The sequence below is a fragment of the Remersonia thermophila genome, chromosome 4, assembly GCF_042764415.1.
Source record: "Remersonia thermophila strain ATCC 22073 chromosome 4, whole genome shotgun sequence".
NCBI lineage: Eukaryota > Fungi > Ascomycota > Sordariomycetes > Sordariales > Chaetomiaceae > Remersonia > Remersonia thermophila.
In genome coordinates this window covers 3,489,923-3,513,921 of record NC_092220.1, presented here as the reverse complement: position 1 = coordinate 3,513,921, position 23,999 = coordinate 3,489,923, and the positions used below count along the sequence as shown (strand labels likewise).

At 59.8% G+C, this 23,999-nt stretch overlaps 7 protein-coding genes across 7 annotated transcripts; 3 read left to right on the top strand and 4 right to left on the bottom strand.

The window, feature by feature from the left end:
- Positions 1–552: 552 nt before the first annotated feature.
- On the bottom strand, positions 553–3,581 carry VTJ83DRAFT_5131 (uncharacterized protein; the record flags this gene model as incomplete). Its single annotated transcript, XM_071011698.1, has 4 exons — positions 553–1,454; positions 1,518–2,094; positions 2,520–2,576; positions 2,664–3,581. 4 exons carry the CDS (start codon positions 3,579–3,581, stop codon positions 553–555), a joined length of 2,454 nt encoding a protein of 817 aa, XP_070866581.1.
- A 5,445-nt stretch (positions 3,582–9,026) lies between these two features.
- Positions 9,027–9,693, top strand: VTJ83DRAFT_5130 (uncharacterized protein; the record flags this gene model as incomplete). The annotated part of the gene is made up of 2 exons (XM_071011697.1): positions 9,027–9,093; positions 9,167–9,693. The coding sequence occupies 2 exons, from the start codon at positions 9,027–9,029 to the stop codon at positions 9,691–9,693; spliced, it is 594 nt and encodes a 197-aa protein (XP_070866580.1).
- Positions 9,694–11,003: 1,310 nt separating this feature from the next.
- Positions 11,004–13,356, top strand: VTJ83DRAFT_5129 (uncharacterized protein; the record flags this gene model as incomplete). The annotated part of the gene is made up of 3 exons (XM_071011695.1): positions 11,004–11,910; positions 11,969–13,108; positions 13,178–13,356. The coding sequence occupies 3 exons, from the start codon at positions 11,004–11,006 to the stop codon at positions 13,354–13,356; spliced, it is 2,226 nt and encodes a 741-aa protein (XP_070866579.1).
- Positions 13,357–14,053: 697 nt separating this feature from the next.
- Positions 14,054–15,728, bottom strand: VTJ83DRAFT_5128 (uncharacterized protein; the record flags this gene model as incomplete). The annotated part of the gene is made up of 3 exons (XM_071011694.1): positions 14,054–15,133; positions 15,482–15,541; positions 15,609–15,728. The coding sequence occupies 3 exons, from the start codon at positions 15,726–15,728 to the stop codon at positions 14,054–14,056; spliced, it is 1,260 nt and encodes a 419-aa protein (XP_070866578.1).
- Positions 15,729–17,548: 1,820 nt separating this feature from the next.
- VTJ83DRAFT_5127 (uncharacterized protein) lies at positions 17,549–18,518 on the top strand (the record flags this gene model as incomplete). The annotated part of the gene is made up of 2 exons (XM_071011693.1): positions 17,549–17,600; positions 17,698–18,518. 2 exons carry the CDS (start codon positions 17,549–17,551, stop codon positions 18,516–18,518), a joined length of 873 nt encoding a protein of 290 aa, XP_070866577.1.
- A 649-nt stretch (positions 18,519–19,167) lies between these two features.
- VTJ83DRAFT_5126 (uncharacterized protein) lies at positions 19,168–21,042 on the bottom strand (the record flags this gene model as incomplete). Its single annotated transcript, XM_071011692.1, has 4 exons — positions 19,168–19,536; positions 19,623–20,644; positions 20,712–20,768; positions 20,862–21,042. The coding sequence occupies 4 exons, from the start codon at positions 21,040–21,042 to the stop codon at positions 19,168–19,170; spliced, it is 1,629 nt and encodes a 542-aa protein (XP_070866576.1).
- Positions 21,043–21,847: 805 nt separating this feature from the next.
- On the bottom strand, positions 21,848–23,076 carry VTJ83DRAFT_5125 (uncharacterized protein; the record flags this gene model as incomplete). The annotated part of the gene is made up of 3 exons (XM_071011691.1): positions 21,848–22,088; positions 22,173–22,900; positions 22,957–23,076. 3 exons carry the CDS (start codon positions 23,074–23,076, stop codon positions 21,848–21,850), a joined length of 1,089 nt encoding a protein of 362 aa, XP_070866575.1.
- Between the last annotated feature and the right edge of the window lie 923 nt (positions 23,077–23,999).

Here is a 23,999-nt window from a genome sequence, read left to right as displayed (position 1 = left end):
GACGATCAACTATCCCTCTCCCCCACGCCCCGCGCCGAAACACTTCAGAACAGTCGTAAACAAGGGCTAAAGCTTGATCCAAAAAAGGAGACGAATGCTTTTCCTAAAACGCCTCTACCTTGAAATATAACGCAGGTCCAGGAACATGAACGATGCTCAAGGTAGCCTGCCAGATCTAAAACCCACAACCGCCGACTGACCTACGACACCAAGAATAGAACTAAGGAAAGCCATGAGGCGATCAAGCTTCCACCACGACGAACCCAGATGCCGAGCCCCCATCTCCCGCCACAATGACCAAGACCCAACTATTGAGATTGAAGCCCAGGCGCGCCGAGTCCAACCAGGACCAAGTGTACAAGAGACAAGCGCGGTCAAGTACAGGAAAATGCAGGCGGCGAGAACAAACCGGCCGGTGCTGTTAAAGCCACCAGGCCCCCAAGTGATCTATCCCATCTATGTACAAGTATTGCTCTTGAATAATTTAGTGTAACAAATAAACCGCTGAATTGCTCCAGCCGTTGTCCCCTTCCTCCATGAAGTAACCCAAAATTAAGCTGTTCCTTCATCTTTGCCGACGGCTCTGCTGACATTGACGCCTGGCCGAACGTACGCACGGTACGCCAGCTCCGAAAGCCGGCGAACCACATTGGTTGTGCCCGTCGAAGCTGACTCCCGGACAAACCTCGTCGCGACGGCAAGCTTGCTGCGGGGTTCAGACTCCTCGAGGCGTTGGGGCACATTCTGCTCACTGTAGGCTGCATCCCAGTGCCTCGTGAACTCCCTGAGCACGGCGATGCTGTAGAGGACGTCGCGGTTCTCCCGCCCATCCAGAAGAGTGCGCATCGAGCTGAGGCAGCGGTCCCTTGCCACCATGTCAGCGTGGGACGGGGAGGAGCTGGACTGAAGCAGAAAGTTGCCCAGCTGGAACCAGAACTCTAGCTCGTTTCGTCGGATAGGGTCAATGTTGCTTGCGGGTGGCGGGGTGAGAGGGTTGATTTGCAAAGTCTCGCCCTCCAACAGAGCCTGGAAGACTTGGAGGCGGGCCCTCGCCTCCCAGGGGTCGTCGTCAGAGGGCGCCGTACCCGGATTAAGCTGGCGCTGGGAGAGGGTTGTCGAGAGGGGAAGGCAGGCAAGCAACCAAATGACGGATGATTCGAGGTGACCAGGGTGGACCATGTCGGCAGGATCCGTGCCCTTGATCTTGGAAATAGTTTGGATGAACGTAACCAAAATTGAAACGAGGGCATGGTTGCTGTGGAGCAAGGCTGCGTCCGCTTTGTCGTCTACGAAGCCATACCACCGCGTCTCAAAGAATTGGGAGAGGCCTGGCGAGTAGACGTCGTGATACAGCCTCGTCAGCTCGTTTAAGTCCTCGGAAGATGGCGGGGCGTTGGACGGTTGGGGAGCCGGGCCGCCGAGAGCGATCAGCTCATCGACCTTCATTTTCTTTGCTGGAGAAATCGTATGAGTGGACATGATCACACAGGGCCGGGGATGACGAGGGGCAGACAGACTGGGATTAGAAGACGGAATAGCTCCCCGGTAGTGATTCGAGTCACCGGTACCGGTGCTCGGGTCCGCGACAGGAGCGCCGCTCCCGTGTTGGGGATACCGAGGTGGCTGAGAGTGATTAGACGCTTGCAGAGCAGGGTCAATGGCGGTTGAATAATCGTAGGCGGGCTCGGGCTTGATGCTCGGGGGAGCCGATGACGGGGCCGGGGTGGGCGCAACGTTCGAAGGGAGAGAAGGCGTGTACGACGCCGGATATGGGTAAGGCGCCGAGGAGGGCACGGTGGACGGCACGGTGGATGGCACGGTTGGCGGGGGCACAGATGGTGGGACGGATGACGGGACCGAGGATGGGACCGGGGGCGGCACCGAGGATGGTGTCGATGATGGCACGGAGGACGGCACGGAAGGCGTGGCAGCGGTAGGAGCCGCGGTGGCGCTAGACTGAGATTGGGCGCTTTGAGCAGCCTGGGCAGCTTGAATTGAGCTTGGGGTTTGCTGTTGCTTGAAGATGGGGTCGTAGCCCAGGCATTCGCGCTTTGACTTCTTGCAGTTGTTACATCCTGGTTGCCCCTCGTCGCACTAGAAACGATGATCATGTTAGAAACGGGGTTTGTGTTGGTCCAAAAGGAGAGCCAGGGGCAAAGGGGGGGTTGAGATGGCGGGGCAGAAGAGATCGATTTTGCGAAGAAAAATAACAGAAAGCCAAGCAAAAATGGGCTGACGAGAGAACGACATGTCTCGACAGTTTTCCCTCGTTTCGTCGGATGGTTTAGACGCAACGCTGATGTCAGGGAGCGAAGCGACCATAACCGAAGGCGCGGCGCGAGCCTCATTTCTGACGGTTGTTTTGACATCCAACCACACCTCAGCCCGGCTTAACACACGCCCCAAACCCAGCGAGCTCGCTGGGTTTGTGCAGGTTTCATCCGATAGAAGGTTCGTAGGAGATAAGAGGAAAAGGCATGATGGGAAGGGTGTCAAACATTGGGAAGCGGACACCATACCTTTATCCTGCGCTTCCGGCAGGTCAAACAACCTGTTTTTGTCCGGCGCTTGATCTCCTAAACGCCACAAGAACACCCCCCTAGTCAGCACTGACAATTCTCATCCGCCGAAGCTTGTCCTGGGTTCGTAGAGCGGGGCCGTACCTTCTTGTGTCTCCCTCCGCTCAAGGCGAGCCGCGGATCATGAGGCAAGCCGGGCGGAATGGCGTAGCGCATAGGATTGTGATCCGGGATGCCGTACATGTGCGGGTGCGGGTGGACGCCGTAATACGGCATCGGCGGAGGCGGCGGGGCCGGAGCCATTGGGGCCGGGATGTGGCTAGCCAAGGGAATGCCGTGCGGAGGTTGCGGCTGTGGCTGGCGGGGATCGAGGGTGCGCATGCTCGGGAGTGTCGTCGGGCTCGGCCGGTAAGGATCGGCCGGGACGGGATGCGCGTACATGTACTGCGTCACGGGCGGCATGCCGACGGGTGGATAAGCTGCCGGGCTCGCATAGGTCACGGGCTGCCGCGGAGGCCCCGGAGGTGGCTGCGTGTTGGACATGTCAGGGAGAATGGGTGCTGCCGCACCCTCGTTGTGTTGCGCGCCGCTGCCACTGCTGGTGCTGCTGGTGCTGCTGGTGGTCGGGGGACCAGTGACGGCGGGCCGTGTAGCCGAGGCACGATCGTTCAGGGCAGGGTCGACGGGATAGGCGCCACCATTCGAGATGTGCTTCGCGTCGGTGGGAGGAGGAGGAGGAGGAGGAGGTGGTGGTGGTGGTGGTGGAAGTGGAGGAGGGTAGGCGTTGGGCTGGGTCGCGTTGCCCGACGGGGACTTGGCGGAGAGCGGCACAGGGGAGGATGACTGGGCGCTTCCGGGTCCCTGAGACTCTGCCAGAGGATGGGGAAGCTGATAGTCTGGCTGGCGATGGTGTTGCTGCGGCTGGCTGTAGGTGCTGTGGTGCGGACGGTGGTGCTGATGCTCGAGCTCGACAGGACCTCGAGGCGCGTCGAGGTCTGGCTGCACACGCGGCTGGACGGGAACCGAGTCCAAAGACGACTGACTCTCGGGGGCTTGAGCCATGATTGGGAATTTAATTAGTTTTTTTTATGGAGCCACGATGCCACGGAAGCCCAAATAGGGCGACAAGGGGATAGACGCGACCCGGGGCCGGCGTTCCTGGGTGGACTGACGACCTGCCTGTTGTTGGTCTGGCTGCTTGTGCTGGCAGGGAAATTCTCGTGCTTCTGCGGGTCGTGCGCAACGGCTCAAAAGGGGGTACGTACCGTCGATTGGCGAGGTGCAACGAAGTGCAAGGCACCCGGACGGCATCCCTTCCCGGTAACTTCTTCGCAGACTTCCAACAGAATCCACACCCTCACCCCCTGCTTCCTGGGCCCCCCCTAGCACCTACCCCTACCCCCCTAACGTTTCCCCCCCACACCCAACCCTGGATGGAAAGAGCTGTCGACTTCTTGCGCAGGCAGTTGGGTCCATCGCACAAGCACTCAACCACATTACGCGGTGGAGTTTCCCCCCCTGCTCCGAAGAAAAAAAAACAACACGCGCTGGACACGCCGTCATCCTATTTTGGTTTTCATGTGACACTCACTTTGCATTTCTTCAAGGACACTCCTGTGGAACTGCTTGCCTGGCCAGACACTGATCAGGCCCCAGCACCACCGCATTTTGACGTGCGAAGACATGTCCCGGTGCCCGGTGCCCACTGGCCGTTGCGCCTACAATTTGACAACGGGATCTAGCTAACAGCCTGGTTCGACAGCCCTTGCGGGGTTGGCTGGTCGGGGCGGGAAATGAGGTGGGCCTGGAGGAGGTTCCGGAGGGGGGAGGGAGGGGCGCGAGCATAGGCCTTGGATCCTTGGATTCATTCACATCGACGGCGCGGGGGGGTAGATGGCTGATTTTTTTTTTTTTTTTGGGGGGGGGGGGGGGGGGGGGGGGGGGAGGGGGTAGGATATTTTACACTACTTTACGGTTGGCAAGTGCAAGTTTTGTTCAGCTTCGAGACGACATGCTGATGCGCAGCTTCTTGACAAACCGGCTCTGCTTGTCTCTCTTGACAGCCTGGCAGCCCCGTTGGCCGGCCCGGATTAGGGTGGTTCGAGAAGGTCGGCTATCTGTTCTGCTGCTTTGCCTCCGCCGTTTCTCGTTGGAGCCGACGCGGGCACAAGCGAGCGAGCGAACGAACGCAGCCGGTGGGTCGTCCAACGGATCTTTGGAGCTGCCAGCCGAGACCAGGATCGCTAACGGCGACTAGAGACGTGCCGGCGCTGTCCTAAGCTGGCGCAATTCCTCGAAAGGTCATCTCTGGCCCGCGCATTCCATACTGTTCCAGGTTGCAAGTTGGGATCAGGCAGCTTTGGGGACATCGCTGCGCAAGAAGATACTGGCAGGTAGGTGAATGGCGTCCCTGTTCCAGGTTCCATGACAACATTCACTTGACCTTCCCGATTTTCTCCATGATCTCACCGAGCAGGCTAGGTGCGCAGTAGTTAGTCTGTTCTCGGCGGAATTCGAAGTGGATAAGCCCCCAGGGCCGCAGCCGTGGGGTGTTTTCCACAACTGCGGGCAGCGTGAGGTTACGCTCATGTGAATATCCATCGGCGACGTCTTGCATGGACCAGAGGAAGGACACGGCCCAAGCCAAGGACCGCTCCTCGCTGCCCGTGTCAAGGCAGCGCCGAGAGACAGGCTCGGGTAGGCTATGATAGTAACGGGTTGCTCTTGTTCATCTGACGTACACGACCTGCATGGCATAGGCCCAACCCGAGTTGAGAATCCAGGTTTCGACCCAGAGGCCCGGCAGGGCACGCCACACCCAGTCGTCACCACCAATGCACGGTACAATAACTACGTGTAGTCGGCGCAGATGGTGGAGCGGCCGCCTTGGGTCTTCGTGCCACAATCGCCAGTCATTGCCCAACTGGGCTTCGGACGCCTGTCGTCCCTCCGGGCTTTGCAAACGTTCCTCCCGGCCGCCCCGAAGTGCCCTGGCACCATCAGCAGCCCAGAATATTGGTCAACAAACCCACCACCAATGCGACAAGAGATCTCCGCAGCCCAGTACCACCGAGCCCCGGCCCGTCTTCCTATGCCCACCGGACGCACGGAGGCTGGGCTCGGGTGATGGAATAGGCCAGCACTTCGTCCCGATTCCTCTACTCCTCTTCCTCTCCTCCTCGCCGGCAACGCTTGGCCTCCAGGAGCCAACTCGGCGGTTACCCCATGGACATGGCGTCTGCGGTGCCTTACAAGAACCATCGGTAGTAGGGGGTAGGGCTGCGGTACATAGGCGAGCGAATGTTGTCCGCCAAACCAGGTGGCCATTGCTTCTTGCGTGGAGACATCATCACACTCGACCAACTGCCGCGCGGACCTGGCTGCTTGGTGCCGCCAAGGTCTGGCTAAACGACGGACAAGCGCCCGTGTACTTGGTCCGTCACGGACTCTTTTTCGTTAGCGACGGACGGTTACGCTGGCCGGATGGCGGGACGATCTTGGGGGGGGAAGACGCTCCGAGATTTGACTTTGATGGGCATGGACAAAACGCGCATCTCCACTTCTGCAACCCCCTCCCGTTTAACCCAGATGAAACAGCCTGGGCTTGCAGCTTCGCTTATCCCCGACAGGAAAACCCCCGGATCGGACTGCTCGTCTCGAGGTCATGCCCGTTCCGCTTGCCCAGCAGACCACACTTCCGGACCGTCCACTGACACTCTACCCAAGTGCCTTTGGTGTACAGGTATACAACGAACGATGGAGACAGAGGTCAAGAATCCACGCCCTCAGATGGCCCAGGGAAGCTCTCCCGCTTTGCGCCGTTCCACATTTCCCTCTGAAACGGCAACGGCCTGCCCCTTTGAGGCTCCAGGACGCGAGGTGAACCGGGTCCTCAGCAACACAGCGGTCTGTTTCTCTCCCCACCTTGCATGCAACAGTGCCGGTGCTTCTTGGGTGCCCCCGCCACAAACCAACCCTTACCTCCCGACGCAACAGGGCTTTGTTTTGTTTGATGGGTCGAGTTTCATTACCGCAAACGCTGGTGAAAGACATGATAATTCCCCGGGAAAAGCGTTTCAATTCAACTTGCTCCTGTCATCAGAGGCTGTCATGTGGCTCGGGATTTGTCAGTGCCGGGGCTAGCGCCCTCGACAGCGCATGACAATAACCTTAGCACTCCTGAGGAGACACACAGTGCGTGATTGTCATCGCCTTGCGTTGGGCCCGGGCCGCTCTAGGCTTGATCAGCCACTCAGGGGCCGCACCACCACCAACACAATTCATGAAGGCAAACGCGCGCACACGAGCCTTCGGCCTCGTTTTCCAGAGCTCCCGCATCCCGGAGGATGGGAACTGCTCGGTCGATTGCTACATCACCTCCGTTGGCTTCCCGCGGCATATGGCACCAAAAATCCCGCTCTCCGTGCCAGGGCTCACAGTCGGGCCAAATTGTTGGGTATTTGGCTGATGTCCCAGGTGGCAGCCATTTAGGCTTTAATGGATGCCCGGTAGGCCACCCCGGAAAGCGTTGTGTTCTGGAGCCCGCCAAGGCTGCGCTTCGGCACCCTCTTTTGAGCTTCGTGCATAGGCGAACGGGTATCGAACACTTCTTGTCGCTTCCTCGGAGCATTGGCACTCTTCGCCCACGGGTATCGCATTGTGGGCAATGCAACACCTCGCTCATCAGTCGTCTGGATCTTCCCAAGACCTGCGGAGCTACCCCATATGAGGCCTAGCGCGTTTGAATCTCGGCCGCGATAACAGGCTCGGAAGACAAGCCCGTCACCGTCTCCGTTGAAAGAGAAACTCTGGGTGAACCGCTGCTGCTGCTGCTGCTGCTGCTGCCGCTACCGCGGCGGGCAGGCTTTGCAGGACGCAGGGGGGGGGGGGGGGAAGGGGAGAACCAGGTCCCCGTCTCCTGCGGGCTGATTCGATCCGGCTATTCGGGCCGGCTGGCCTGTTGCATCTTCTCCTGGTGCCAAGCCTTTCCTCATCCTTCGACGCCGCGATCTGGCCGACGCGACCCTGCCCCCTGGTCTCTGGTTCTGCCCGGCGCTGCAGGGACGGCGTGGAGGACGGCTTGTCCGGTTGACAATGGAGCGCGGGAAATAGACTTTGAACGACATGGTCGGTTTCACCGAACTGCGCCCATGTGTGAACGACGTCACCAAGAGGAACGCTGTAACGAGGGGCCGGAAGTCACCAAGCCGAACAGATGGCCAGGTCAGCGCTTGTAGTGGTCGGGAAAACGGGACACTCATCCGGGAGCAACGGACATGCTGGGCTGGCGGCCTTGAGTTGGCTGCGACATGTGCAACTGCTTCGTCAGCTTTACAGCCCGTGTCTTGATATCCGACTGCCCGCTCCTCCCCGCTCTTCTCTATTGGATACACAGAGAGCATGAGAAGTGGATAGAAGACACAACATCCACCCCGGGACAAGCTGAAAGGAAGGGGGGGGTGGATTAGATGGCCATGCCCGCGAGGTTACCCGAGGGAAAACACCTGCTTGATTGGAAACAGCCGCCCGTAGCTGGCCTGACGTGGTTTAACAGGGCGCCACTAGCCAGGCTGGCAATATGGTGACGACAGCTGAGACCTAGTCGGCGCCAGACATGCTCTTTGCGCAGACATTTAGGAGGAGCATTTTCCCAAGTGGGGGTAATATCGATGGCAATTTTTAGTGATGGGAGCCTCGGGTGTTCATACGAACAACTACACGCTGCGTGGCACAGAGACAACACTCGGCCAGAACCTCCAGATGGTAGAACCAGGCATAAGTTGCTTGTCTTGGTCAAATTACACTCCGTGATGTCGTGACCACAGTGCTCTACGAGGATTTGACAAGGCACAGCAGTCCGGGTTAACCATCCACCAATGTGATGAATATCCAGCGAGTGTTGTGGTTCAGGAACCGGGCCCTTTTCTCTCGAGCTGACTTTGTGGAGATTGATGTATTAGATACTTGAGGGCGCAGCTTAATTACCCAAAGGCATGACTTTATACTCCTCGGACTACACAGATGTAGCACATTCTGTGCAGGGTTTCGACACCTTTCACGATATCCCTATAACAGCACCTCGGTGCAGCTATGTCGAGCTTGTCACTTTTCTAGCTGGTTCGGTGGCTTTTCTGCCACCGGGACTTGCCGCTGGGATGAAGGGTGAGCCGGTGGCTCTCGGAGACTTTTCGCCAATCGTGTGGCTCAGATGTCGAGTTAAGCCGCCACATGACGCCACAGCTGGGGGGCTGTCGTGATGTTTCGAGACCCACCGTGCAACTTCTCGTTGACGACGGACCTGAGCATCGGCAGCACCAAAATTGCAGGACAGCAACTGGAAGAGGACCGGTCCAAGAAGCCTGGTTCGGGAAAGCACTCTAGGGTTTGTATCTGCCCAGGGAGAACGGCACACTGGCTGGCATTCTGTGGTCGAAATCGGCGGGAGGGTCGAGGGACGGCGCGGCTCCGAGGGCTCCCCAGGCTTCGGAGAGCTTGAGCTCCAACACAATGACAAAACCTTCGCCCCTACCCCCGCTGACTCCTCAGTTTTGCTTTTCGACTTCTGCTCTGAGAGGCATGCATAACCCCGGCCGCAACCCACCGACCTTGGCCTTGCATATTCCCGAGCTCGGTCTGACACGTCACAGAGTTCCTCCGTCTCTCACGAAGTTCTATCGATGATACCATAACCCAGAACCTGAATGCACTCGAAACGCCCGCCCGGGCGGGTTTCGATCCGACATCCACGTCCCGCCTGGGGCCGCGTCCGTTCTCGCACCACATGGACGCAGCAGCGTGCAACTCGTTCAAGAACCAGGTCTTATTTCCGTCCTGGCAGGTCCGATCGGACGTCCTCAGCTACTGCTCGCTGGTGGCCACCAGTCCGGATCCCGACGACCCCGAGAGGGCGGTGAGGGAGGCGGAGAACGAGAAGAACAGGGAGCGCGTCGTGGATGAAAGACTGGACCCTTACTCGGCACGCTTCTTCCCCCGAGAGCCGAGGACGGAGCAGCTGGCTACTCTTCTCCGGACGGAAATGGGGATTGAGAATATCGTCCGTGCTAGGACGTGGGATGTTGTGAGGCAACGATGCGGCGACTCTACGTTTGCTGGCTGGGAGCAGGCTTTGGCAGAATGGCGAAGAGCGAGAGGGGTGTCTGCCGAAAACCGATAAGGAGTCCTCGGGTGTGTTCCATGTAAGTATATCGTGGGAAGCTCTGCGGAAAGGGGGATGCCCACACAGATGGATATATGTAAGGAAACGGAAAAAGAAGCCGTGGGACTAGACGATGTTATGAACGCTCCATACTAGGTGGTAGAAAGCCATATCCCGTCTTGAGGGCCTCCGATAATAATCACTCCACTATTCAAGCATCCCCGAACCGATCACCTGCCCAAACTCGAGTAGATGCAAGTGCCCCGGTATATTACATCGAACCCTGTCTCCATGGTGAGGTCGGTGCAGTGTGCACGGGCATCAAGCACCGACAGCCACCAGACCACCCCAAGCTGCACGTCAAGACTTAAGCCCATTTTTGGTAGGGAAGCACGGATTTTGGGGAGCCTTTCTGCAAGTCGTGAGGTATAGAAACCCCTCTTCTTGTCTCCTTGTCAACCGCCTCCCCGCAATGGACATATATACCTGCGCTTCATCCCCGCGGTGGTTGAGGGGACGCTCGATGACGCAGTTTTCACCGGAAATGGAAACAAGTCCAGGATCGACTCCCCAGCTTGTCAAAGTGAAAACTCTGCGTGGTGTTTTTCGCGACCATTCACCGCTCCTCGACCGGCATGGGAGTCGAGTCGGCAGGAGCCGTTTTGGCTTTTCTTTTTTTTTTGTTCGCAACGTCAGATAGTCCAATCCACATCATGCTCACATTTGAAGTTTTCAGAGTGGCCGGTCACATCTTGTCGGTAACACCGCCGGCGAAGCTCAGCGTTTGCGTCCCCTCGGAACTCGATGGGTGTTAATACTTGCGTGGGAGTTGTCATGTTGATGTCAGAAAGGTGGGTGACAGAGCAATGACCTAGCCGGGCTTTTACCGGTGTTGGGGCTCCCCTCCAAGAGCAACCCTAACCCTTCCAAATGCCAAGGCCAACCTGCAGCCCCAATGCTGCCGCACTCGGCACACGCGCAAAGTTCAACCACCACCACCTTCATCGTGCGACTGTCCCTTCCAGCGGGGTTCTGACCGTTTCACGACGCACGAAAACGAAGAGTTGCAAGCCGAGGGTTTCTAGCTCCCCCGAAGGGCCAGGCTCTCTCCCTCCCTCCCTCCCGCAACGGTCCGCGACAGCAAGGCGGACACTTTTCTCGGTTCCCCGCCCCGCGGCACCCGCCCCCCCCCCCCCCCAGCTTCCCTCCTCCATCGGTCTCGGAGCTCGTTTCACCGGCGGCCTGTGAAGCACCAACTTTCAGATCGCCAACCAACGGATCCCGTTCACCCGATCCTTCACGTCGAGATCGTGCAACCACCGAACCCGATGGCGCCGCAAACACTGAGTACGAGAGAGGCAAACCTCTTTCGTACCGTCATCCGGTACTATGAGGACAAGCAGTACAAGCGCGGCCTAAAGGCCGCCGAGCAGATTCTCAAGAAGAACCCCAAGCATGCCGACACCATCTCGATGAAGGCCCTCATCCTCAATGCCCAGGGCAAGACGGAGGAGGCATTTGCCCTTGCCAAGGAGGCGTTAACCATCGACATGAAGTCGTACATCTGCTGGCACGTCTACGGCATCCTCTACCGGACCAACAAGAACTTCGACGAGGCCATCAAGGCTTACAAGTTCGCCCTGAAGCTCGAGCCCGACTCCCATCAGATCCAACGCGATCTTGCTGTGCTGCAGGTCCAGATGCGAGACTACTCGGGCTACGTCCAGAGCAGGTTCAACATGCTCAAGGCCCGGCCCCAGCTTCGCCAGAACTGGACCGCTCTCGCCATTGCCTACCACCTCGAGGGGAGCCTCCAACAGGCCGAGAACATCCTCACGACCTACGAAAAGTCCATCACCTCGACCCCGCTCAAGACCGATCTCGAGCACTCGGAGGCGCTGCTGTACAAGAACTCCATCATTGCCGAGCAGGGCGATATTCAGCGCGCCTTGGAACACCTCGATACAGACTGCAAGAACTGCCTGGATCGTTTGGCCGTCATGGAACTTCGCGCGCGCTATCTCGCCGAGCTTGGCCGCAAGGAGGAGGCCGCGAAGGCCTATCGGGCCCTGTTGGATCGGAACCCCGAGTTTTCGGATTACTACAAGGGCTTGGTTGCCGCGCTGGGCATCCAGGAGGGCGATGAGGAGTCCCTCAGCGCCGTCTATGCTGAGTATGCCGCCAAGTACCCTCGCTCTGATGCGGCGAAGCGTCTCCCCCTGGACTTTCTCTCCGGTGAGCCCACGCCGCCCAAGCGTGCCTCTTGAACCCATTGTTAATTTCACGTGTCCAGGTGAACGGTTCCGCGCGGCCGCCAAGGCCTACCTGACGCTGATGTTCGACAAGGGCGTGCCCTCGACCTTTGCCAATCTAAAGCACTTGTACTCGGACCCCTTCAAGAAGGAAACGCTGCCTGCGCTTGCCGAGGAGTACCTGAGCGAGCGCGATGCCTCGGACACGGAGGCGCAAGGGAACAGCGACAGTTCCAAGGGGAAGGGTGCCGCCCTCTACTTCCTCGCCCAGCACTACAATTACTACCTCTCGCGTGATCTCGCCAAGGCCACCGAGTTCGTCGAGAAGGCCATCGAGCTGGACCCCAAGAACGTGGACTTCCACATGACCAAGGCCAGGATATTCAAGCACCAGGGCGACCTCGCCAAGGCCGCGGAGCAGATGGATCACGCCCGCTCGCTGGACACGAAGGACCGCTACATCAACTCCAAGGCTGCCAAGTACCAGCTGAGGAACAACGAGAACGAGAAGGCGCTGGCCACCTTGGGCTTGTTCACGCGCGCCGAGACGCCAGGCGGGCCCCTCGCCGACCTCACGGACATGCAGTGCATCTGGTTCCTGACGGAGGACGGCGAGGCGTGGCAGCGGCGGGGCAACGTCGGCCTGGCCCTGAAGCGGTACCATACCATCTTCAACATCTTCGACGTCTGGCAGGAGGACCAGTTCGACTTCCACAGCTTTTCCCTGCGCAAGGGACAGATCCGCGCGTACATTGATCTGATCCGCTGGGAGGACCGGCTGCGCGAGCACCCGTTCTACTCCCGTGCCGCCCTCGACGCCGTCAACCTGTACCTGCAGATGTACGACAAGCCCAAGGGCGGCGCGAACGGCGTGGACGGAGGCGAGGCGAATGGGGAGGATGCTTCCGAGCGGAAGAAGGCTGCCAAGAAGGCCAAGAAGGAGGCCCAAAAGGCGGAGCGCGAGGCGGCCGAGAAGGCCGCCAAGCAGGACCCTAACAAAGCTCAAAAGAGCAAGGACGGAGAGGAGCCCAAGAAGAAGGACGATGATCCCAATGGCGCGAAGCTGGCCGCGACGACGGACCCGCTCGGCGACGCCATGAAGTTCTTGGGGCATCTTCTCCAGTTCAGCCCCAAGAATATCGAGGCGCAGATCGCCGGGTTCGAGGTTTTCATCCGCAGGAGTAAGTCAAGTCAACCATCTCGGCTCCTTCGCCCGGCTGTTTCGCGTGCTAACGGAAGTGGTGTTGCAGAGAAATACCTCCTGGCGCTGCGCTGCCTCAAGGCGTCTATTGCCCTCAACAAGGACCACCCGAAGATTCCGGATCAGGCGGCCCGGTTGCGGCGGGAAGTCAGCGGGGCCTTGGACTCGCTGCCGCCCAAGGCGAAGGAAGTCATCGAGGCCGAGCTCGCTGCCGTGCCTGGTGCTTAGGTAGCGGCGCCCTTGCGGCTCTAGGGAAGTGGGAGGCATCCATTCCCTGGACAGGAGAGGACGGTGGGCGCGTGCTGGCCAGGGTCTTCCAGGGTCTTTTGCGCCAATGGGGGGGTTTCTCATGGTGTTTGTAGCGGTTGTCTCTCGCTCTTGGGTCGTCGGTGTTGGCCAGGTGCCAGGGTCATGGGTCTGATAGGCGCATTCATTCTGGGTCAGGCTCCCGTTTGCGAGGATGGAGGAACAAGAAAAGCCCCAACCCCGGGCGTCGCATAGAGAACACAGATATGTGGAAAGGCTCACATGCGTGGATGTTGGATTGCTGTCACTGTAGAAAGAATTTGCATCTGTGTCGGCGCTGTCCCGATCTGTCCATCAAGGTTCATGCCGGGACCTTGATGTCGCCTTTCCAAGGCCCAACCGGGGCTTTCATCTTCCAGGCCCAGCAACGAAACCTCTGTAGCGCAGTTCAACGTGCTACGAGCGCTGGCAGGTGAAATCCGAGTAGTCTATTCCCCGAGATCAACGCAGCATCAGCGTTGTGTGTTCGGTATTCCCGTGACCAGGCCGAGATCCTAAAAAAACCCTCTACAACAAGCGCGAAAAAAAAAAAAAAAAAACCGGCAAAGACTCCAGGCCACAAGGCCGCCCTCCTCTTGTCTACCTCTAAAGAAGCACAAGCTAGTCACCCGCGGGAATTTTACTGCGTCTCCCTCACGACCTTATCCACCGCCTTGGCCACGTATTCCACATTCCTCGAGTTCAACCCGGCCATGCTGATCCTCCCGTTCTTGGTCATGTAGATGTGATAGTCCTCCCTGAGCTTCAGCACCTGGGGCTCCGTCAGGCCGGTGAAGCTAAACATGCCGATCTGGTTGGTGATGTGGTTCCACGTCCCCGGGGTGCCCAGCTCCTCGAGCTTGCCGCGCAGCTGCTTGCGCATGTCGATGATGCGCCCGGACATGGTCCGCAGGTTGTCCTGCCACTCGGCGAAGAGGGCGGGGTCGTTGAGGATGATGGAGGCGACCTTGGCGCCGTAGATGGGGGGGTTGCTGATCTCGGAGCGCTGGAGGATGGCGAGCTGGGAGGCGACGCGGGTTTTGGTCTCGGCGGCGTCGGGGGAGGGGGCGGCGACGTAGTGGAAGCACCCGGCGCGCTCGCCGTAGAGGCCAAAGTTCTTGGCGAAGGACTGGGCGACGATGAGCTCGAAGCCGGCCTCGACGAAGAGGCGGATCGCGCCGGCGTCGCGGTCGAGGTCGCCCGAGGCGAAGCCCTGGTAGGCCGTGTCGAAGAAGGGGAAGTGCCGCTTCTCCTTGAGGAGGGCGGCCAGCTCGGCCCACTGCTCGGGGGAGGGGTCGACGCCGGTGGGGTTGTGGGCGCAGGCGTGGAGGAGGACGATGCTGCCCTCGGGGGCGTCGCGGAGGGCGGCCTTCATGCCCTCAAAGTCGAGGCCGCGGGTGGCCTTGTCGAAGTAGGGGTAGCTGGCGATGGGGAGGCCGACGTTGGTGAAGATTTGGTGGTGGTTGGCCCAGGTCGGGCTGCTGAAGTAGACGGTGCGGTTGGCGCCGGCGATCTTGTAGAACTTGGCGAGGAAGAGGGCGCCGAGGTGGAGGGCGCCGGTGCCAGAGATGGCCTGGAACGAGGCGACCCGCTTCTCGGCGAGGGCCGGCGACGAGGCGCCCAAGACCAGCTCGGCGGCCTTGCTGGTCAGGGCGGCCAGACCGGCGATAGGGAGGTACTCGTGGTTGGCTTCGGGGTCATTGCGGATGATCTCGTCGGCCTGCGGTGAGGTGGGGGAGGTGGGCGCGCAGGTACCCGTATCTCGTCAGCTTGCTGGCCTGGAACGGCGTCGATGATAGCGCGGGGCGACGGCTATCGGCGGGGGAGGGGTCAATGTGGCAAGGGGGGGGGGGGGGGGGCAGAGTGTTTGTCCGCCGCTTGGCTTGGAGACGCCAGGGACGGCTAAATTGATAGCGGATGGGGCGCATTGCAACGCCGTTGGCCGCCAAATACGAAAGCGCTTGCTGCTTGCGCCAGGCGCGCCGGCGGGCGTTTCTCGAGGCGTTGCGTCGGCCTGGGAAAAGCAACGAGAAGAGGGGGAGAGGCAGAGAGAGAGAGACGGGCGCACCTTCTTGACCACCGGCAGGACCCAGGGTTTTGCGTTGTCGTCGCGATATGCGCCGATGCCCTGCAGGACGCATGCGATGTTAGCAAACGGGGGGAGCCGACCGGCGAGGGGCAACCGTCGAACGTACCAGATCGACCTTGTTGGGGCTCGTATCGGCCCTGTAGGCGGCCATGAGCCCGAAGAGGGGATCTTCGGGCGCCTGAGGAACCACCTCGGCAGGGAAGCTTGTTGGGAGAGCAGACGCCATGTGGTTTGCAATGCTCTTTAGACGAGCAATAGACGTTGGCTGGGAGTTGGATGGTGTTGATGAGGGAGAGGAAGCAAGGCGATGCAGATTCGGCGCCATTTTTAACGGTGGCACAGAAGGGGAGGGGGGGGGGGAGAGAAACGCTGTGATCCCTGATCTGACTGCACGACCTGACTTTTTGACTTTTTTTTGTTCTTCCGGGCTCGCTCCCCTATCGGTTTCCCCTGCACGGTGACACTGCAACCGCTCGAATCCTGCAGCCCAACAGCCGGAAAGCGGGTAGAATGCGAGGTTATTTTGGTAATGGATACGCTAGCAGAGACCAGCCGCCTGCAAGCCACCGCCCAGAGGGTAACTACCTGTCGCTGCTGAAACAGACGGGGTGGAATGGATCCGAAGGCTGTCGCTTCGTGCCGGATGCTCGCTCTGTCGTCCGATTGCGGTCCAAGGCTGGTTGGTACGGAGGGAGCTGGATCTGGCGAAGCGAAAGGCGCAAACGTCAAAGGGGGGTTCGTTTGGTGATATCGACGTCACTCAACCACAGAGAGGATTTCGGGGAAAAAAAGGGGATGCGGAAAGGGGGGAGAGAATCATCAAGCCGGGACCCTCCTCCGACCGTGTGCTCCACGACCTTTTAAAACGTGAAGCCCATCTCTGCTGGATCTAGCAGAACCCTGTGTGCATGTGATGTGCTCCGTGTGTGACCCGAAACACGCCGAGGCAAACTGGGATAGGAAGCTCCCAGCAGATACCGGGTCTAGAGCTGTCAGGCCACATCCGGGGTAAAATGGGCAACGGGGAGATGTGGAACTTTCTCCGCGTGCTCAGAACAAGTGCCCCAGGGGCGTGGCCTGAAGGATAAAAAAACCGGCGTGTCCACCGGCGTCCAGTTGCGTCGTGACAAGATTACGTGATGCAAGACATTGGGGGCCTCCTGCTGAGAAGTCGTGGAACTCCAGGCCAACAACTCTCACCAAGAGCAAATGACGCCCGGCACGGGCCAGCAAGGTTCTCCGGGCCGAGGCCCCGTGGCCGCCCCGAAGAATCCAAGACCGGCAGCCGGGCAATCCTGTGGTACAAGTGCTAGGTAGTTAGTTACACAGTACTGCGTACTAGTACATACGCGCCACGCAGCGACTGGCTAGCTTGGATTTGCAAAGACCCATTTGGGTCGCTAGGTTTGAACTGTTGACGAGAGAAGGGAGTTGTCATCCCATGGAAGCCGTATGTACAAGCAAGCATGTATTGTAATTCTGAAGGCATCAGGTACCTATCACCGTATATTAGACGACAAAATTGACGCTTGCTTTCACTTGGACCGCCATGCATTTGCCATGCATGCATGCATTTGAGCCCCTCGCTTGGCGTTTTTTTTTCCCTCTCTCTCTCTCTCTATCCCTCGACAAGCAGACGCTGCAAGATTGTGTCGACAGGGCGGGTTGTGTTCAAAGCCACAGCTGCATCGCCCGCTGGAGCTCCACCAAAGGAGTCACCATGGCGCTGCTGTGGAACATCGTCCCTCCCGGATGACTGATTAGCTCGTTGCTTGCGATAATGGCGTTACCGCTGCACGTCTGAAAGTTACGACGGGACCCGGCCCCACTTATCCTGGCCAAGAGTGGATGCGTGCCTGTTTTCTGCCGGGCGGACAAGATTTCCTTCGCATCTGAAGTTCCATCCAACGACGGTCTGCGGCATCGACGCTGTTGAAGACAGCAGCCATTCCACCCCCCCCCCAGAACCTCAAGCCGTTGAATACCTGCGCAACAAATCCTTACACGGACCGCTGGGCTAAGCAGCCAGCACAACCTCCAGACACAATGGCCTCCCAAGAACGGAGCATGCCCTTCATCAAGAACCTCGCCTCGAGCGGTACGTCTTCTTCTTCCTCTTCTTCTTCCTCCTCCTCTTCTTCTTCTTCTCCCCTTCCCATTCTTCCCCTACCCAACTAACAGACCAACCCCTCCAGACCGCAAAATCCGCACCTCGGCCCTCTCCTCCCTGCACACCTTCCTCTCCTCCCGCCAAGTCTCGTCCTCCTTGACGCCCATCGACATCCTCAAGCTCTGGAAAGGTCTCTTCTACGCCCTCTGGATGTGCGACCGCGCCATCCCGCAACAAAACCTCTGCGCCGAGCTCGCCGACCTCGTCTTCCTGCTCCCCCGCGAGTCGGCGGGGCCCTGGATGCGCGGCTTCTGGGCGACCATGGCGCGCGAGTGGACCGGCATCGACGTGCTGAGGATGGAGAAGTTTTTGCTGCTCGTCAGGAGGGTCGTCGGGGCCGGGTTCCGGTGGATGCGGAAAGACTGCGGGGGCGGGGCGGGCGGCGACAAGAAGCAAAAGAAAAAGGAAGGCTTGTCCAAGTGGGACGCGAGCAAGGTCGACGAGGTCATGGCCCTGCTCGGGGAGTGGCCCTTTTCGCTCGAGGAGGAGGCGCAGATCGACCAGATCCCCGGGCCGGACGAGGAGAGCAAAGTCCTGACGCAAAAGATCCCCGTGGGGATGAGGATTCACGTCTTGGATATATGGGTGGACGAGGCCGAGAAGGTCGGGTTGCTGGCCGAGGACGACGCCGAGGCCAAGCAGATTGTTCAGAGGATCACGGACCAGATAGACGCGCTCGAGGAGGCGACGAGGAGCCCCGCGGTGCGCGTCAGGTCCAAGGAGTCGCTCGCGGACGAGCGGCTGCCGGCGAATAGGAAGTCGAAGAAGGAGGGGACAGGGGAGGAAAAAGAGGGCAAGGGGGCGCAAGACGAGGAGGGTGAGGATTGGGGCGGCTTCGATGACTAGGCTCTAGGCTTCTGATCCTAGAGTTCAAGCCTGCGCCATAGAATCTCTTCGGTTGGCGGTTTCGTTCGATCGGCCTTCACCAAGCGACTTTGCGAGAAAACAACAAGCTCAATACTAATCAATCGATGCGCTGTATCCCAATGACTACCGAAACAACCCTGTGGTATGCAGTATGCGGTATGCAGTATGCGGTATGCGGTGTGTGGGGGTATGTGGTACATGTGTGTGTGTGTGTGTGTGTGTGTGTCCGTGACCTGGCCTCTGCCCAACTTTGGCCCGCGCCGGCACTCAAAGAGCGAGTGCACCCCCCTAGAACGAAGCTCCCAAACCCAAGTCCAACCCGTAAGAATCCGGTACAAAACACAAAGAAGCACCAAAAGTCCCAACTCTGGCCCGGAGCCAAGCCCGGGCCTAGGTCCGTGGCGGGCTGCCAGACCGTAATGGAGAGAGAGAGAGAGAGAGAGAGAGAGAGAGAGAGAGAGAGAGAGAGAGAGAGAGAGATAGAGAGAGGGAGAGATAGAGAGAGGGAGAGATAGAGAAAGAGAGGCCTTGCGCCGCCTCACACCCTACCTCAGGTATCCAAATCCCCCCCCACAAAAAAAAAAAAAAGAAAAAAAAAAAAAAACCACGGAACCGTTTGACCCCGCGCCTACGCCAAAAGCCTCTCGCTATTCGTCACCGTATCCCAACCCGCCGGCCCTGGCGCCTCAAACCCGCCGTTTTTGGACAGCGTCAACCCTAGCCCTTTGTGGATTTCCGCCTGGATCGGCCCAAAGGGGATCGACTCGCCGTCGATGCTGATGTATCCGGACTCTTGGTTGCGCGGGATCACGCGGTAGGCCGAGACTTTGCGGTACGACACGAGCGGGTTCTCGAAAAAGGTGCCCGACTCGACGCCGAGCTGCAGCTCGATGGCCTTGAGCGGGGAGATGTCGCCTTCGGTGGTGATCAGGTCCATGAGCCCGTCGTTGGCGAGGGCGGCCGAGAAGAAGTTGGCATCGGGGGCCATGTAGGCCATCTAGCAGCATCGGGTTAGCGAACGAACCGGCCAGGCTCAAAGAGAGCTCGGCATCGTGGCGGACGCAAGAGGAAGGGGTTTCTTACGTTGCCGCAGTAGAAGCTGCCCAGCTTTTCATGAGGAATGAGCTCCCATCCCTCCGGCAGCTTGTCCTGAACAGTCCCGTACTTGAGAGGCGGGAGGCCCGGCTCCTCCTCGGGACCGGCGGCCTCGCCGGGGGTCGGTGCCGCGCCGGCCTGCGTGACCCGCTCCCGATAGTGCCTCTTGACGTCCTCCTTGTGGTCCATCTCGACCTTGACGGCAATGTCGCAGGGGTACGTCTTCTTCTGCACGGTGCGTATGAGGAAGCCGTACGTGAAGCGGGCGGCGCCCATCCACCGCAGGTGCTCGGTCCCCAGGTCGATCTCGGCGATCAGCCCCATGGCCTGGCTGAGGAAGCTGATGGTGCGCTCGCTCCCGTGAGTGACGCTGACCAGGTCCAGCGGGGTCGGCACCCCCTTGACGATCGCCAGGGCGGCCAGCGTCGGCCGGTGCGTGCCGTACAGGTTGCAGCTCATGGCGTTGCCCGAGCCGCAGGGGATGTGGCACACGGCGATTTTGGACAGGGCGCGGCGCGCGTCGGGCCGCTTGGCGAGGCCGTTGAACACCTCGTGCGGCAGCCCGTCCCCCGAGCAGGGGATCGCGATGTCGTAGTCGTCAACGTTGAGGTCCTGCGCGAGGCTGACGGCCTGGCCGCAGTAGGTCGTGCGCACCACCGTCAACGGCATGCGTGCGGCCTCGAAGATGGGCCTCACCTGCTTCTCCCAGATCTTCTCGGCGCCGCCGGGCCCGGCATGCGGGTTCACCAGGACCCAGGCGCGCTTTCGCCTGGAGGCGTTCCCGTAGGCGCGATCCAAAAGCTGCTCCAGCCATGCCTCGATGCGCTCCGAGATGGGCCCTCTCGCCAGCTGATCGAGAGAAGGGTCGATGCGGAGCCTCGCACCGCGAGGCTCGAGGTAGCGCGGTCGCGTCTCTGCGGCGTAGCTGATGTTCACCCAGTGGCCGTTTTCATCGATCTCGGCCCAGAGGATGTTGTAAAAGGGGATGCGATCCGGTGCTCCATTGGCCCCTAGGGGGAGTGTGAGTTGGAGGATACCGAAAAAAAAAGAACCTGAGCAAGGCACACACACACTCACTTTGACCTCCAGATCGTGGCAAGCACCCGCGGCGGCGTTTGGGGGTTGCGACAAGCTCTGGATCCAAGCGTCAGTCGAATTGAGGCCTGCAAAACATGGCTCTTGGTTCCATGCAAACCCCCTTCCGCTACGAAAAACAAAAGGACATACCGGCCCCGGACAAAAGCAATGCATCTTCCCCGAGGGTGAGCGTCACGCCGGGGGCGAGCGTGAGGACCGGGTCAATCTTGAGGCTCCTGCTGCCATCGGACCCATTGGTTTCAACGCCGTCGAGCTTGGGAGTGTGGGACATGTGCGACTCTGCCGAGTCTGCAGGCGGCCCTGGGTCCATGGCGGCGTTGACGGCAGCGATGGTGTGTCGCGGGTTATTAATTGGAGCGTCCGTCCCGTCGTGGGTGCTGTTTGGTTCTCTCGGGCCCCGTTTCCAGGCGCGCGTCTACAACAGCAAGCAGGAAGCAGGATGCACGTCACCCGCAGCACCGGGCTGCCGTGGCCGGGGGAAAATGGGCAATTGAGTATCAATTCCTTTTCCAGATGGGTATGTTGAGACGAAGCGGGGGAAAATCGGTGCAAGAAACCCCGAGCCTAGAGAGAGTCGAAGCGTGATGTTTCATTCCTGTCTGCCCGTGTTCCTGCTCAGGGAGACAGCACGGATGCCGCGGAACCCACTAGGAGCTTCGCGCCGGACGCTTCGCTGTAAGCACGCTTCCCAATTCTGTAAAGGCGAGGCGGAGCGCCGGGTTCTGTTAAGGAACCCCGGCCTGGGTCGCACTCGCGCTCTCGGGCTGCACTGTGCGAAAGGGACCCGAGATTGCCTGGGCCCGCTGCCCCTCGACACCAGATGGTACCTGACCCTTGGTACCGTACCATACAGCGGTACCGTACCATGACGAGCCGCACCATACCCAAACCCGCACCGTGTCCAAGGAGGCACTGTGCTCCAGTGCTCACTGTGCCCGAAATGTACGGATCGTAACAGACGGTAACGAACGGGGCGCCTTTTTTTCAAGTAGGTCCCGTCCCGTCCTGTTGGGTCCTGAACTTGGATGATGACGACGATAATGATGATGATGATGACAACGATGACGGCGACGGGTATCACTTCGTTGGAATTTTTTGCTTTCTACTCGGATCAACTAGATGATCAGGTCCCACAGAACCAACACGGTACACAACCCTGCGGCGGCAAAGAACGTCAACCGCGCCGGGCTCGCTTTCGATGTGCTCTTCTTGAGCTCCTTGTTTCCCTTGCCGATTCCCTCGGTTGTCTCGAACGAGTCGGCCACCAGTTGGTCAATGTGCGCCGACTGCGTGGCGAGGTTGCTGACCAGCATGTTTTGCAGCTCGGCGATTTCCAGGAGCGAACGCTCTGCCGTCCTGCGCGTGGGTGTTAGAGGAGACGGCGACGGTCAAGGGCGAGGCTGGCCAAACCAGCCGGGTTGGGCCGGGGGTGATACATACCGGACTTTATCCAGGGTGCTCTCAAGGTGTTTGAGCATGTCCTGGTTTCCCTTCTCAAACATTTGTCGCTGGTCGTCCGTCAGGTTGTCCACGGCGGCCGATTTCCTGCGCTGCTCCTCCTCCTCCTCCTCCGCTGCCGCTGTTGCTGCCGGCAAACCGGCGCCGCCGCTCGGGATCGCAGCGGCGCTCCGCGGTTTCCCAGTCCCGCCATTCGCCATCTCGTGCCCATGGACAGCAGCCATCGGACCCCTGGCTTTCGCCAGCACGCTCCTGTTCTTCTCCATCTCCCTCGTCAACCTCGTCTCCATCATGTGCTGCTGCGTCCTCGTCGCCTCCTGCAGCCTTGTCCTCAGGTACCACACCACGCTCTCCCTGTGCGCTCCGAGCTGCCGCGCCGCGGCTTCGAGGGTGGCTTGCTCGCCCCGCGCCCCGTCGCTGGCCGCCCAAGACCCGAGGAGGCCCAGCCCCCGCGACAGACGGCTGCGGAGCAGCGCCGCCTCCGTGTTCTGGCGCAGCTGCTCGGCGTCCTCGAGGGCGCGGATCCGGGCGTTGAGGTCGCGCAGCGTCATCTTGGCGTGGGCGTCGATCTGCTCGCGGTCTCGGTCCGTGAGGGCGACATGCTGGGAGGAGGCGGCTGTCCGCAGGTGGGTTTTCCGGGGGGCGGCGGTTGACAGGTAGGCTTGCCGTAGGTTTCGGAGGTCGTTGTGCAGGCGCGCGATGTCGGAGTTCTGGGACAGAGACGTCAGCCCGGGGTTGGGGGGTTCAGGATGGACGAGCCGCCTACTATCCGGTACGCCTCCTTGAGGAACTCGTCGGCTGTCTCCACCGCAAAGGGCTTTGTGTTTGTGGGCTTGGCCTCACGGCCTTTCAGCAGCGTGTTGAACTCCGTTGTGAGGTTTGCCATTGTGGCATCATGTACTGTTTTGTTGTTGGTTCGACTCAGTCTCCGGCTTGGTGAACGTGTCTGGTTCGAGATGATGGCATGCAATGGAAGCCACACGTTGCGGCTTGGCAATTCGTGGCTGAGGCCGGCCGGTGGACCTTCGGCTTGGGGCGAACCGTGGGCCCGCTCCGTGCGGGCTCGGCCTCGGACTCGCGATGCACCGTGCCAGGCTCAGTGCCTGTCACTGTGGGTCTGATGACGTGCCGAGACTTCAAGCTTGCGCCTGTCGAAGAAAAAAAAAAGAAAAAAGTGCACTTGTAAGCAACGACGCCACCACGTTTCCGGCGGTACCCGGAGAAGGGGGCACAAACCTCCTTGACCGCGCCTTTCTCGGAATGGAGATCTATGTACACTAGCAACGGACGTGTGCAGGCCATGATGAGTGCTATGGGAATATCTTCCGCCTCGTCCAGCCCGAGAAGTCCCCCAAAGACTACATGCACCAAGACACTACGTACCTTGACCTCTCCTAGCCAGCCCTCCCAACGTTGGCCTAGTGTACTTCTGTAGGCTGCGGACTAGCCCCAGCGGCGCCATCCCGCTTTCGTTTCCAAGATGCGGTCAGGACATCCTGGCTCGGGAATCGGGCCCGGCCGTTGGATGGGCCCGCCTGGGTTTCCCAGGACCGCGGCGCCGATACCGCATGGCGCCGCTTCAAGCCGGCCTCCCCGGGCTCCCATCGTCAAGGGCTCCGGCGATGATAGGCTCTACAAAGAGTTTCAGCGCGTAGTGATGTAGACGGGCTGCTTTTCCTTCCTGCCGGCTCCTCGATTCCCACGTCATCTCTTCCCGGTTGCTGTGTTGCGCATCCAACTTCCCGGTTTTCTGATCGAGGAAAACCCCAATGCTCTCGTCCCAGCGCTCCAGGGGGGCACGGACATACG